Source organism: Ptychodera flava, chromosome 20, assembly GCF_041260155.1.
Source record: "Ptychodera flava strain L36383 chromosome 20, AS_Pfla_20210202, whole genome shotgun sequence".
Taxonomy (NCBI): domain Eukaryota; kingdom Metazoa; phylum Hemichordata; class Enteropneusta; family Ptychoderidae; genus Ptychodera; species Ptychodera flava.
The window spans coordinates 12,156,414-12,171,590 of NC_091947.1; the positions used below are offsets into that span (position 1 = coordinate 12,156,414).

The 15,177-nt window shown below is 38.7% G+C and overlaps 2 protein-coding genes across 2 annotated transcripts in view; one reads left to right on the plus strand and one right to left on the minus strand.

Moving 5' to 3' along the window:
- Positions 1–61: 61 nt before the first annotated feature.
- LOC139120052 (V-type proton ATPase subunit e 2-like) lies at positions 62–2,686 on the plus strand. Its single transcript, XM_070684083.1, has 4 exons — positions 62–229; positions 731–778; positions 1,088–1,178; positions 1,764–2,686. The coding sequence occupies exons 1-4, from the start codon at positions 126–128 to the stop codon at positions 1,794–1,796; spliced, it is 276 nt and encodes a 91-aa protein (XP_070540184.1). The 5' UTR covers positions 62–125; the 3' UTR covers positions 1,797–2,686.
- An 8,189-nt stretch (positions 2,687–10,875) lies between these two features.
- Positions 10,876–15,177, minus strand: part of LOC139119622 (5-hydroxytryptamine receptor 2B-like) — a 55,716-nt gene continuing 51,414 nt past the window's right edge. Inside the window, exon 2 of the mRNA XM_070683465.1 lies at positions 10,876–11,850. Within this exon, the coding sequence (XP_070539566.1) occupies positions 10,888–11,850 (963 nt within the window). The 3' untranslated portion in view covers positions 10,876–10,887. The remainder of the gene's footprint in view (positions 11,851–15,177) is intronic.

Below are 15,177 nucleotides of genomic sequence, written 5' to 3' on the forward strand. Positions count from 1 at the left end.
ATTTGTCTGGAATTAACCACTCTGCTTTAGATCTTCGCGAATTTTTGCATAACGTCTAAGGTCAACGTATGAGGGCGTCCAAAATGATGACATCACCGATCACATGACGAAATGTAATTTCCAACATGGTGGCTTCAGCAACGATCGTTCCCGTGGTGGTTATGACACTATTTTGGCTCTTGGTTGGTGCCGTGGCACCTTTCCTTGTGCCAAAGGGACCAAACAGAGGGTAAGTGTGTACATCATTCTTATTCTGATTCCAAATATGTCCTGTCGGAACCAACAAAGGTAAATTGGACTATATTTCATTGTGACCTATATACTGGGTTATCTGATTCAGTGGCTGCCGAGATTGTAAATTTTACCAGCAGTCGGCCACAGTTCACAATTGTTTGACGGGGAGACAGGTTCAGCTAGTGGCACATTCGATCGACTGGTGCTTTCTAGAAAGTCTTATAACATAATTCTGCCGAAATGTGGTCCATGTATGCTCGGTCAATTGGTTTTACCCCATTATTCCGCCGCGATTGAAATGAAATCGGATGGTACCCGCATAAAACCCTGTTCCTCCCTTTATATACCCTGTTCAAATTCTGCAATCAAATTATACATCGGTGAAAACAAACCGTACCAGAGTTACTGCATCAGAACTGGTATTCAAGATACTTTTACGCATTTAAATTATCTTTATATTATCATTAATGACATGTGTTTGTATTTTTTCCCCCAGGATTATACAACTTATGCTGGCTCTCACAGCTGTCTGCTGCTATTCATTGTAAGTAAAGATCGTGAATGCCATTAATGATTTTTACCGTCTGTTTTACGGATTCCATTTCAGCAGCTATCATTTCCCTACCCAAGCTATCCTGCACAGTGTCAAAGCTGTCCTTTTCATTCAAAAGCCACTTTCTTAGGTACCCCTGTTTAAGCAATTTCCATTTTCAACTCCAAGATTAGATATACTTGAAAGTGACTTTGACTTCTTGACAACAGAAGTCTTGACTCTCCATCAAGACTAAATTATCAGTCTATGCTGTCATTATCCATGTACAACTTTAGATTGTATTGATGCTTTTGTTCACAGCTGGGCTTGTGCATTTATCATGCAGTTAAATCCATTGATTGGACCAAATCTAGAAAATACTACAATTCTTGCTATACAGTGGGAATGGGAGGTAAGATATTAATCATCATTTTCACTGACTAAAGATAAATAAGACTTCTGTGCTCCATCAGCTGATTGTAAGGTATTTGCGACAAACGTTCCCCTGCCAAGGGAAGGTGCTGTCTGAACTAGACAAACTCTGAAAACTCAATAAATCTCATCATGTACAGGACGTTATCCATGATATCTTGGTAGCATAGTAACATTGTGATTTTTATCAGTGAGTAAATGTGGATCTCCTGTAGTGAATATCTGAATATCTAAGTGACAGAGAGCCCACATACACTTGTCCTTGATATTATGATAGTCTTAGTTGTGAATACCACCCCTATTTACACCAAAATAAACTTGTAACACTGCTCACAAAAAATACAAAGGATGTCTTTCTATAATCGCAAGACAATCGACCAAAGGAGACTGGACCCATATCAGATACTTTCACAAATCAAAATAATGCTAGTTGGTCCAGTCACTTCGAGAAGCTGTGGGAGGCCCCCTAAGTAAACCACCATTGTTTACTTGTTGAAGCGTTGGCCCAGTGCTCTTAAGGTATACCTTTTAATCAAAGTAACTTCATATTTCTTTAATTTTGCAGGACAATTATGCAAATACCTGGGTACCTTCCTAGTAGCAGAGAATTTTCCTGGCCATTGTCTTTTGGTTGGCAGTGAGTGTCTGAGCAAAACAAGATATATGGATATTCCTGGAAAGCAGTCGTGAAATCATCATAACAACAAAACCAGATCATAGCTGCAATCTTTAAAAAAAATGTTTTTGCTCAAATGTAAAAATAGAGAGCCATTTTATGTTAATCAGTGTTTATATGATGATGTATGACAAAAACGTGGACATGTAAAAATGTAAGTTATTTGTACATCCTAAATAATAAAATTTGTTTTTAGGTAGCTGACAGGTTCATATCTCGTACTTGATATTTGTCTGCTGGATAGTTTGTCTTTGTTTGGTACTTTTTTCAAAGGTAATAAATGGTATTCATAATACTGTGAAGTGGTGGAGTTTTAAACAAAAATTAGGAGTCGATGTAGAAATTCAATTTATACTTCAAATTAGGAGAGATACAGAATATCAGTTGCTGCTGTCAACATGACACCCCCCCCCACCCACAAATACATGGAACTCTTCAATTGAGTAATATCAATTTCACTATATACTGTATTGACATCAAAGCAAAGCACTGTAGTCCATCAGTATGCAATTTTGAAAGCAGAATGTATCTTATGTTTTTAGAAATCAAATGTTAAATTTTATTCGTAGAGTTAGAAGAACAGGAAGGATTGTATTGGAGATGGCCAGGTATCAGTAATGATTATGAACATTGGAACATTTTGAAAAACTGTAAAGACCATATATTTTGTTTGTTGAAGCATGTTCTTTTCTATCCTGCGATGATACTTTGTGTACATAGAATTTGAAACATAACAGGAACTGCATGTAAAGTTCCGAGTTGTGAATCAGAAACAAATAAAGTATGAAGTCAGATGTGACTACACCCTGAAATGTCGTCTTACACTGTTTCCTCTTGACCCCATTGATAGGTTGAGTCAAAGATGAATAAACCATTGCAAACTTGAATTGGTTTATTAACTTGCTTTTGATGTGCAGTGATGTGATATGTAGAATGATGTTACACCATAGCACTGTATATGGATGTGCTTTCTTTTTTTGATGCTAGTCTGTGGTGCTCTCAGGCAGGCAGCTCCTTACAGGAAGTTCATGGTCACTTCATCTCAAAACTTTCATCCCATGCCCTTTCATACCCAAATTACTTATCTGCAACCATATGGTCCCAGCGCTTTCTGTCCCAAAGTGCTCACCAAACTATTTGTCTAAAGAGCAAATTGTCATAAACTTCAGCTTGAACTGTGAGACTGTAAGCAATCTGCTATGAATCATGGCAATTTCCTGCAATCAGAAGCTAACTCTGTCAAACTACAAGTGCTGAAAGACATTAGCACAAAAATATACTACTATGCAGATATCCTTTCATCATGAGACCTGTCCATACTGCACTGCAATGCTTGGTTCACTGTGATTGGCTACCAACAAGTGTTTATGAATGACCTAGTGTGAACCCTTCAATCACTGGTACATGGTCACCGGTATTACATGAAGCAATGCAAAGATATACATGAAATACCTCGCAGTGTAATGGAATTCACAGTACATATCCGGATGATAACCATACTAATTTGCTTCATCCCCTCTGCTAATTGTTTGTTCTGTCTCTTCCTTACGCATACTCTGGCATCACAATCTGTACCAATTGAAACCACCGTGTTTGCACGATATTTTATCTGTCCACACTGTGGCAGTATCTCCGGTTAGAAAAGATTTCGTATAAATCAATGGATGCAGAATAGAATTCCATGAATAGACTATAAGCACCAAAGTAGCGAATGCCCTTTCCAGCAGTACCTTTATGTAAATTCTGTAAAATGTCTTATGCACAAGACAACTCTTTAACATCAATTTAGACAAGAAATGATGTTTATTATTCACTTACAGTTCGAAAACTAGGGTAAGCTTATACTTGATACAGAGAACCTTTTCCAAGAGTATGTAATGCTCTGTCCCCCAGTTAGCCCATAGGATATTTTTACGGCTTATTCTAAAAAAAGACGCAACTTTGGAAGGTGTACCGTATTTGTGGTAAGATGACTTTTAAAAATCGCAATGGAGAAGCTGAGGTATTGTTCATCAGTTGAAAACTCAATTGAAACGGGAATAGAAGGACGCCACCAACCGCCCGATTTCAGAATGTTTCAGTCCTGAGTAGTCAAGCTCCTGAGAGATCGTTTAACACGCATGTGCGTCTACTATTTTTGTCATATTTACTAGCGAGATAACAATTTTACGGTACGTTACCGATGTAGAAGAGGGCCAGTTTCTTTTGTTTTTAGTGCTTTCCCTTTCGTCTGACGACTTGAGGTAGCACGGTGACAAATTCATAGCTCAAGCCTAACACATTGGCTTCGCTTGTATTCGGTTACATGTTTTGCATGACCGGCATCGATGGAATTTAGAGGGAATATTTGAAAACTTCACTGTCTTGGGATTTTTAAATGAGAAGATGCGAGAAGGGATTGGCTGCAAATATAGCGGCCCAACACTAGGTTTCACCGACAACTTTCCCTTCTCTTCGACGTTTTGTTTCATTTTGCACCAGGTGCAATTTTGAAATAGATGTAGTTTGAGTATATCGGACTACATATCTAGGTCATTAAACTTTCCCCTCTATTCAACATTGATCTTAAAATACCGGAGGCAAAGTGCAGATAGTTGATTTGCGCCACAAATTTGACTGCACGCAATATGAAATATTGCCATGTATCTAGCAAAACTAAAAGTGACGTTGATGATGACATTCTCAGTGCAAAAGCAAGACGATAGATCAGCAATTTGTTGGACAATTTTGATTAGTCCTTATATGATGTTGGTAATTAAATACAGTATTTGATTTAGGCTTACAATTCTCCAAAACAAAAGTGTATCACAACTTTATTATGTAGGACATAGTATCCCATATCGATGGTCTACAGACTCAGAGCCCTTTTGTGACTTTTGAACGTCTCCATTCATCAAAAACTAATCTGAGAATTTAAATTCTTCCATCCCACCAATTTCCCCGTACAGAGGCCCACCCTTTCCATGGTAAACAATGGGCTTAGGCCAAACCATGGTGGTGTTAAGTTGGTGCCACCTCTTTGACTGAAACATTCAGCTGAATAATGCCTTGATTGGCAAAAATGTCCCAATACATTTGTAAGTATTTTCTCTTTACCGTTATAGTACACAACGACGTAAGACGGTAGTTTCTATGGAAGGTCAACATCGGGAGGGGACAAGTCCTTGACCATCTCTATTCCATATCAGTATGTTCAAAATAGAGCTATGGGTTGCAAATTACCTTTTAATATGTATGAAATCTTCGTTTTTCTGAGTCTGAATATTTATGTCTACCACTATACAAGAAAAATTAAGAGAATGACCAAGCTTTATGCTAATCATTCTAGTATGCTATAGAATAATTTTATTCCTGAAAATTGTCAGTCGATGTTTCGCAAAATTTAGATAAGCTTAGGATTATTTCATTCTGCTTGTTATTCTTATGACATCGTTCTTTTTAACCGTTATAAAGGTTGTGAGTGAATACATAAAAAAATTTCCTGAAACCACTAATCAAACAAAAACATGAGTCGTGTAGCTTTTTTGTTTCAAGCTCTTGAAACTTGCCTAGCGATAATATACGGTCGTCTTCATTTCAAATATAAACATAACTTTCCTCTTATGTACAATTGAAACTCAATTTAGTTGCGAGTTCGATGTTCTGCCCAGTTTGTTTGTTCAGTTTGTAGACTACTTGTACAGTTTCTCAATGTAATAGCGCCCTCACACTAAAGTACATTCACATACTTGATAGTTTCTGGCTACTGTATCGCCAATTTTGTATTCCGTTCAAACTTAATTATTTTTGATATTTTGCAAGGGCTTTAATCGCCGAACTTCATTAACCTATATGGTACCTTCAACAGCCGAGTTGTTGATTATCCGATATCCCCGAAGGCAAAGACTTAATGAAATGATACTGACGCTTGACTGAACTGAACCCCGACTTTTCTATCTTGTCAGAACGAATACCTTTATTTCTCATTAATCTGCACAGTAGTTAAAATATGATTTCGCCACCTTTAGTCTCGTGTTCAGTATAACTCATAACGTTAAACTCAATTTTTTTAAAATGCCGTCGTCAGATTGAATATCAACGAGAAACCGGGTTCCTACTCTGCTGTATTCAACGATACGTCAGGAGCAAATCAATGCAAATACTCTCAGCAGATAGTACAAACAACAGGGAAAATACCTATTACCACCACCATTAAGATTGATCTCGATATGGTAAGCGAGCCGCAGGAAAATATGACGTCATAAATTTCTGCTAACATTGCATGACACCCATATATCAATGACACAGGTATGGCGACCCTGAGTTTGAATAAGTGTTTAATGACTGCATATTACATACAACTGATGTCGAAGTCAAAAAATTCCCACGCCACTTATCGAATATGTTGTAGATGAATGATTGAGAGAGAAAGCCTGAGTCAGAATGTGCCGGCGTGGTGACTTTACGCGTTAAAATTTGTTTACGTAAACTCTGCATGGTTAATGTATGTCTTCGGGGCCATGTAATGACCAACTCTATACATTTATTGATTTGTGGCAAGCGATACGTAAAACCGTCTCCCAAGGTTGGAAGAAATACCCAGCAATTCGTGCTCTTAATTCTTACTGAGACCCACCAACAGTATGTGAGAATCCGCCATTCTCATACTCAAGACCCGAAGTATACAAGTAGTATATAAGTTGGGTTTAATGGCGGGAATATGTGTATCGTGCCTCCTGTGTTTAATCAATGCCAAAGTTTTTCGGTTGCAATCCAGTCAAAACTTTCGACACTTTTTAAAATCCAGGTGATGGTAATTTATAGTGCCTGTGTGAGTAAAATTCTTTAATTATGGATCCTACCTTCAATTGAAAATAAGGGCCATGACATATACGTCTTCCGAACGGGACCAATGAAATAGATAAATTACCTCAGCACAGCTGTTTAACTACTAGTGTTCAAAATGATCGTTAAGTCTGTGTCAAAAGTAGCCCATTGCAAGAACTTGGTTTCCTCCCTCAAGGGTATGTCTATGCATCTATCTCAATGTCTGTCTGTCTGTCCGTCTGTCTGTCTGTCTGTACGTACGTACGTACGTAGTATCTATCTATCTATCTATCTATCTATCTATCTATCTATCTATCTATCTATCTATCTATCTATCTATCTATCTGTCTGTCTGTCTGTCTGTCTGTCTGTCTGTCTGTCTGTCTGTCTATCTGTCTATCTATCTATCTATCTATCTATCTATCTATCTATCTATCTATCTATCTATCTATCTATCTATCTATCTATCTATCTATCTATCTATCTATCTATCTATCTATCTATCTATCTATCTATCTATCTATCTATCTATCTATCTATGTTAAGGACTTTTTGTTTTATTCTTAAAATACTTCTATACACGTTGTAATGCAATAAAGAGATGTAATGCTGTTCGGTTTGAGATCTTTTATTTTTCAAATACAAATCTGCTCTGGGGCGGCCATATTTATTGAGGTCATTTCTCTTTGCGAACATGAGCAGACTGTCGCCACATGTTTTTAAAAAACAAGTAAGGCATTGGCGGAGACCATATTTTCTGAACGAGGCTATTTTCCATGGCAACAAGAAACCGTTTCTATGGCATTTAGTTAAAATTGAAATAGTCCTCACTCTTAATTTCCCATGCAGACTGATGTTACCGTGGGAACATATAACATGCATTAAACACTTTCGACATATCGACGTTTGAATAAATTGCTCTTCTTGATCATTGGAATTATCTTTATAAATATAGATTACTTTTGCTAGTTTCACTCGACATATATCTAAAACTGTCTGTTAAATATCTGTCTGGCCTATTGTGGAAGTTCAAAGGTCGCGTTCACTTTCCCCTTTCTCAGCTTGCTTAAACCGCTTCATCTGATGCTGCAGACAGGGTGAGATTGGGGTAAAATATTGAAATGACACGAAAAACAATAATGTTAACTAATCAGTAGAATGATGGAGAGCCCCCCCCCCGCACCAAAGTAAACTCTTCCGCTGTGTGTGGCTGACAGAAGCAATATATGATTCTGTCTAGTAGTTATTTTTGTTCCCAGCCCTAGAATTTAGACACATTGTCGAAGATAAAGTACTAGGAAAGAAATGCAATTTATTTAATTTTGATATTTTGATGAATTTTACATCAATTGATGAAAAAATGTTCTCGAAAAGGGCGTACTTTGATCCATTCATACGTCCTCAATAAATGCACTCAGAAACTAATCACAAAAAAGACAGATCTACGTTACTGTAACGATTGAACTTTATTTCACTGCTTTCTTAAAAGAAAATAATCATAACAATTTGCGATAATGATTGTTTTTTAAAATGATCTCGGCTGAGAGCCAAGTATAGTGTTTATTGGAAGACAAGCTCTCCGCTGTACATTTAAAGACTGTTTAACTTTCCACTATTCTATGATAACATCGTACATATAGCAAAGGAGGCATGTAGGTTGGTCATTTACTGGCGAGGCTTAGGAAATAATTCGCCGAAAAACAATGCAATCACACCTTAAAGTATTTCTTTACTATCAAAGGCACCTTCAGAAAAGCTCTGATTTATACAATAAGGAGTATGTGGCCCATTTTTCTTCAGGCGTGCTAACTGCCACCGATACATTATCTGAGACTCGAATTTTAAGATTAAAGGGACAAAGTTGGCCATTTTTCGTGAATTTTTGATACGAGATACTACTTATATTGTTTGACATGTTGAAAGATACTGAATAAATGGGTGACCATGCATATATTCGACCCCAGTTTTAGACAAATTAAATGAAACCATCGCAAAAATGAATTAATGGTCATGACAATTAATTCATTTTCGCGATGGTTTCTTGTATCGTGTCTAAAACCGGGGTGGAATATATGCATGGTCACCCATTCATTCAGTATCTTTCAACATATCAAACAATATAAGTAGTATCTCGTATCAAACAAAATTAATGAAAAATGGCCGACTTTGTCCCTTTAAAGATTTGCAAAGTAGTGTTTTTAATGCGATTTTATAGTCTAGTTGAAGAGATTTTAGGTTGTAGCAAATATTCCAAATATTCCCAAAGTGGAATTGAAACAAAACGTTTCGAGGAATATTTCGACTTGCTTACATATGCTAGACACATCAGTGTAATGCATCACTTCTCAGCGTTCGCCTTCGTTGCGATGCTTTGGTTCATTATATATCTGAGTACATCCAAATTAGAAGTATTTGTCGTTGGATTATGATATTTCCATAACTGCTGGTTTCGTATGATTGCATGCGACCCCTTATATTTGAAACACGTTAATCACTATGTACACACACTAAACATTAGGACTTTTTCAAGTACTGAGTGATGGGCAAAAAAAGCCACGAGAGAGAGAGAGAGAGAGAGAGAGAGAGAGAGAGAGAGAGAGAGAGAGAGAGAGAGAGAGAGAGAGAGAGAGAGAGAGAGAGAGGGTAAACCTTAACTGTCATTTGAACACCGTTAGATGATACTTGAGTAGCTGAAAACGTGAGTATCATTCAGTTTTTTATCGTACATGATACAATACTTCAGCGCTAGCCCACCAAGCAGGGGCAAAACAGAAATTTTATACGTGATTCCTTCAAGGGCCTATGGAACTTCGTAGCAGTTTAGACTCCTTCGTTATTGAAAAGTGTCGTCATTGCTTTTTTGATCTAGATCCTTGACAATAAGGCATGTCCTTGGCGAGCGCGTATACTGAAAGTCTAGAACATTTCTACCTGAATAGAGTTGCCATGATATGAATTATCCTTTGTTTCAGTACGTGGCCATCTTGAGCCGCTGTTCAGAGTTTGAACTCAGTGCAGGAGCGGTAAATCATCGGAATGTTTCGTCCGTGTGTACAGTCAAGCCGCCTGGCGATGCTACACGAGCATATAATATGGAACCGATCGAGTCTATGCAGACACTGAGTGTAGGCTCCAGAATCAGAAACTTCATCCTTTTTCTTGAAAAGTAACACATTTTACTCTGAAACAACTTTACTGAAATAGAACCCTACGATATCGCTTTTCTAATTATGTATAAATCTACGCTAAGGATTTCCTATTCAATCAGTGAGTCTCCAATTCACATGTCCTCCTTGACCGAAACAGAAACGATGACTGCGTTTTATGGAAAAGATGTCGCCACTGAACATGCGCAGTTTTTTTTTCTACTGATAACAAAAAGTAACACCGAGTCAATTGTTTTGCATGTTTTCATGTAGCCCGATTAGGAAGTGGCGAGATTCTAAGATTGGAATGTCATGAATCTGTCGATACAGAATTACTATCAGCTACTCTACAACAACGTCACAAATACGACTTGTCAAAATGTGTTGAGTTAGTTGACTGGTTTCTCCTTCAACCGGATCGAGTTACTTTTATCATCGAACTGCAATAGAAATCACGAGGATCCTCTCTGTATCAGTAGAAACCGAGAAAGGTGAATCTGTTCAAGAAAAACCGAGGTCGAAACTCCGCCGGCAGATTATAGCTGGTATGAAAAGTTGAGTAAGAGTGCAGTGTGCATATCATTGAGTAAGTAACACACTGTTGCAAACCTGTCACTGATGAACAACAAATTGAAGACGCACTTTTTGAAAATGTCAACTTCGTTATGATTGTCACCGTAGCTTGTTAATGGTGAGAAGTTAAAGAATGCGTAGTCCACTTGGAGACAGATACAATCACACACCTCGGATTATAGCAGCAAATAGCGTTTTTCGTAACACCAAGATGGAAAGTTGAAAAAATCGATGCATATAATTGGTTTCGTGAATTTGTTGAACGACGGCGTAATTCTTGAAACTGAAAGTCGCTCTGAATAAAAGTTTATAACGTAACATCACCACGTTTTACTGGCCAAGACTACATACAATAATATATATATTATATTATATATTATATATATAATATATATATATATTATAATATATATATATATATATATATATATATATATATATATATATATATATATATATATATATATATGGCAATATTTGAAAAAAACTTATGGTTTGGTGCTGTTAGTTATAGGCCTCATGGCCGAATACGCTCCTGACGATTCCGTCGACTTGCCACTGCCAGGCGTGCTCTTTTTGTGGCACGTTAGAATTCGGTAAAACGAGTGACGAAAGTCCTTGTTGAATAGAGTGTAGATGCAGGGGTTGATTCCTGAAGACACATAACCCAACCAAGTGAACACTAGAAACACGGAACTAGGAATGTTGCAATGTGGGCAAAACCCAATCGTAATGTTGATGCAGAAGAACGGTAACCAAAGACTGACAAAACAAATGAAAACAATAACTAATGTTTTGGCGGCTCTTTTTTCCTTCGATCCGGCTGAGCGGTGCAGTTCCATAGTCACCAGTTCGGTGCTGACGCCTCCATATGAATTCCCGCGACTGCGTCGTCCTCCGACGCTGGCCGACATCAGGCTGAGTCTGACTGAGCGACGGGGTGAGGCGTTCCGTAGATTGAGGGCGCTGGTCTCGTCCTTCTCCGACGACTGTGTGTCCGAGTAGGAGTCGTGCAACGACGTCAGATTCGGCATAGCAGCGCGAATATCTTGTTTCCTGCCGCGTAGCAAATTCACTGAACGTATGTCAACTACAATCATCACTAACAAGGGAATGAAGAAAGAACCCATGGATGAATAGATAACAAAAGTGTAGTCGAAAAACCCACATGCCATCCCGTTTTCTCTAATTACATTGCTCGGCGCGGCGAAACCGTTGATGAAGAGAGGAAGGGCAATAGCCACTGAAACTGCCCAAACTGGAACTATGGTTGCTATGATACGCTGACGTGACGTCGCACGATCACGTGAGTAGCGAAGTGGGAAGGTCACGGCGAGGTAGCGATTGACAGCTATGGCACAAAGGTGGAGAATGGAAGCCGTACATAGCATAACGTCCAGCGTTAGGTAACACACACAGAGTACATGACCCATACCCCAGTAACCACGAATCTGTAAAAAAAGGGGGAAAATATAAACAATTTCGTCAGGAGACATCTTGAAAAGCAGTATCATATACATTATTCCACGCATTACAACATTTCATTTCTGGCATGTATTTCCGTGCTCAGGTTAATGTTACCCTAAGCCATGAACTTCCTTTGGAAGACAGGTTTGACGGTTAATTAGTTGCGACACAAATAACGATTGGAAATAAATGTCCCGTTGGAGGCTCCAACAGTGCTTTTCATTTTCATAACAAAACGTTACATTGATTTTCTTTAACATCGTCTGTGATTTATATTGGACCGAAACTCCTTGAAAGTTTCGAGTTACAGCTCTACAACAACAGTTTACAAAACGGTCACCGACGTTTCGCGTGCGAAACCTTCGATCTTCATAAAAATAATCCGTAAAACACGAACTAGGAATAACATGCTCTTTGTGCTCAACCATCGACAGCGTATACGCCATTGATATACCCCTCGGGGTTCTTAATTGTTGACGAGAGAGATTTCTTAGTGTGAATTTTTTGGATTTTTCGTCGGTTCCCACGTTCCTTTTGTCAGACTATTAGCGAAACATTCACCACCACCAGTTCTGCTACCCAAGTACGTTTCTTCTTTCTGAACGAATATTGGTTTGAATGAATGAAACTCTACACTGCGGCGCCATTGAAAGCACGCCAGTCCAAAGGAAACAAGAAATGGTTAAGGTATATTCAATTAGTACACATGATTTCATTCGTATACGTCATCGTGGTAAACCCGAGGCGCTTTACGGATACGATTCAATCCAATCCCGTCAATCGATACTTCAAAGCAGGGATCACCAGCGATGACACAATCTCCTGCGGTTGTTTTGCCACTAGCTGTGACGTCTGCGCATATTTGAATGGCTCTCGGTGACCGTAATCCCAAAGAAAAAGGCAAGTCCCTCGTTTCCGAATCCCTGCATATTAACGGTGGCATATTTGCCGCAAAAGAATAACCAGGACCGTCGTAGTGTTGTGAAATGCTATACATGTACAATACGCCATTGCCCGATGATGGAAATGCCATCGTGAAAAGAGAATTCTTACATTTCACAGAGAAATGCATATCTCAAAAGTCAGGTGCTGTTGCTGAGATTTTCTGTTTCCAAGACATCAATATCTTCCCTTTAGAAATCCCTGCTCTATTACATCTCTAAATCCCGTTGAGAAACCATAAGTACAATAATCCAACTGTTTGACAGCGTGCTTAGTGGCTCTGTAGAGTGCCTTAAGCCGAGTGTAGAATTTGTAAGGATGTTTGCGTTGCTAAACTCGACCTAGCTTTGCTGATCGCGGCATAAAGATAGACAGTCTAACCACCTTATCAGTTCAACATCAGAACGTTACTCTAGATCTTGCCGTATGTCTGTGAGCTTGTTTCGCGTCTTAATTAAATAACTGAATAAGTAAATTACCGTCTACCAATCTGTCACGTGTCTGTAGCGTCAGTGTAGTGGACGCACTGACAGTGATCGCGGATGCTCTCATTTTCGACGAATAAACGTCACAGTACATTTACAATCCCATACACATTGTATTAAAAGGATTTAAAGTTTTCTAAAGACAAGAAACGGAAACGACTGAGTCAGGTTCAATATTTCGACGAAAAGAAACGTTAAGCTCAGATCTGATGCTGATGGTCAGTCTTGCGTTGATCGCGAAGCATTGTCAGCTCGTATCTATTTCAGACCTACAAATTGCAGCATGTCTGCCATCGTTGTGTTGGGCAGGAGCATAGTAAAAATCTCCAATCATTGGGTTTGCTTAGTAATGCTATAGCTGTTTTTGAGCACTGTTTATGTCTCCCCCATTTGCTCTATTGATGAAGACGTCGTCCGTTTTTTTTAAAGTGCGCGTTGAAGATATATACTAATAGCGAGCATCTCCAGAGGGGACTTGAACAATATTTTGGGAGGGGAGGGTTGTTGTTGTTTTTTCCACATAAGCATTTTTTCTATGTGCACGTTGTATGCATGCATAAGTTGAACAAGTTAGCGTTACATGTTTAATTTGAGCGGCCCTATTACGTGATGCGTACATTTATTAGCATCGCAAAGCCCTTTACATGGTCGTAGATGTTACAGCTGCATGCACGCGTTCTTGTTCAATCACACAACGCCCTGGATTCGCCCATCAGTGAATAACGTTTCTTCAAATTAATTTTTAAAATTATCTTCCCAAAAATTTGAAAACATATGTCACAGTCTCTCCACTCATGGAGGTACTGTGTATGTGCAGGCCTTTGACAGTTAAGCTGCAGAGACTGTTGTACAGACGACATGTCCCTGATGCATTTCAGTCAGTCGTATTATCCCCGGTTTATCAGCCTATTATGTAAGTTCTTATGTATATCTCCGATCAATCATAATATTCACAATTTTTTCTCTTCCCTAAGTTCCTTTCCGGAACACGTGTGCCACACAGTCATCAATATTTTTCTCTTCTCAGCATTCCTTTTTCAAACATATTATTGCGATATGCGTCTTGGTTTATGGCCCACCATGGAAGTTGTCATGCCGGTCTGTGTTCGTTCAGTCGGACACGTGACACACATGTGCTCATCTACTCCATTGCATTCTAATTACTGTGTGCTCCATGTTGACATTGGTGCGTGACACACTCATGCATATGGGTGGGCCAAAGTCTTGCCGTGATATTGTCGATAATCTAGCGTATAACATTTGCCTGAAACTCGCTTTTACGTGTGTCTTTGGCTGAAGTCAATGACAGATGCTCCGTCGTGAACTGTAATCAACAGAGCTCAACTCAACCAGTGATAAAATACTGGCCAGTGCCTATGTAATGAAGGTGTTCTAGAATAGTTACTGACTAACAAAGCCAACAAAATGATAGAAGGGGACTTTTAGACAAACAGCCTCTTGAATAAAGTAGCCATGTGGGGGAGATGCCAATCAGCTCAAATACGTTGCCCCATGCCCTCGACATTGTTTAATTAAAATGAATACATGATGTTTGCATGAATTTCAAACTGCATGGTATCTTTCAGTAAAGCTACAGTTGTGAAACCAGTGCGTGATTAACTTGCAACATCACCACATTGTACGGTTAGTCTCCAATAGCTGTTATCGGGTATACAGCTGATATTTGCTACATCGATTATCGACCCCGCCTACTTCACAGGATAGTATGAGCTGGATACCTGCTAATATACCACTAACTCTATACGCACAACATTCTTATTTTACACAAATCTTGGTGAGATGCAAGTTCTCGCGGGCAAAACGCGGGAAAATATACAGCAGGTATAAGCTTACTAAGTAACTTTTGAAAATCATCACTTTCTG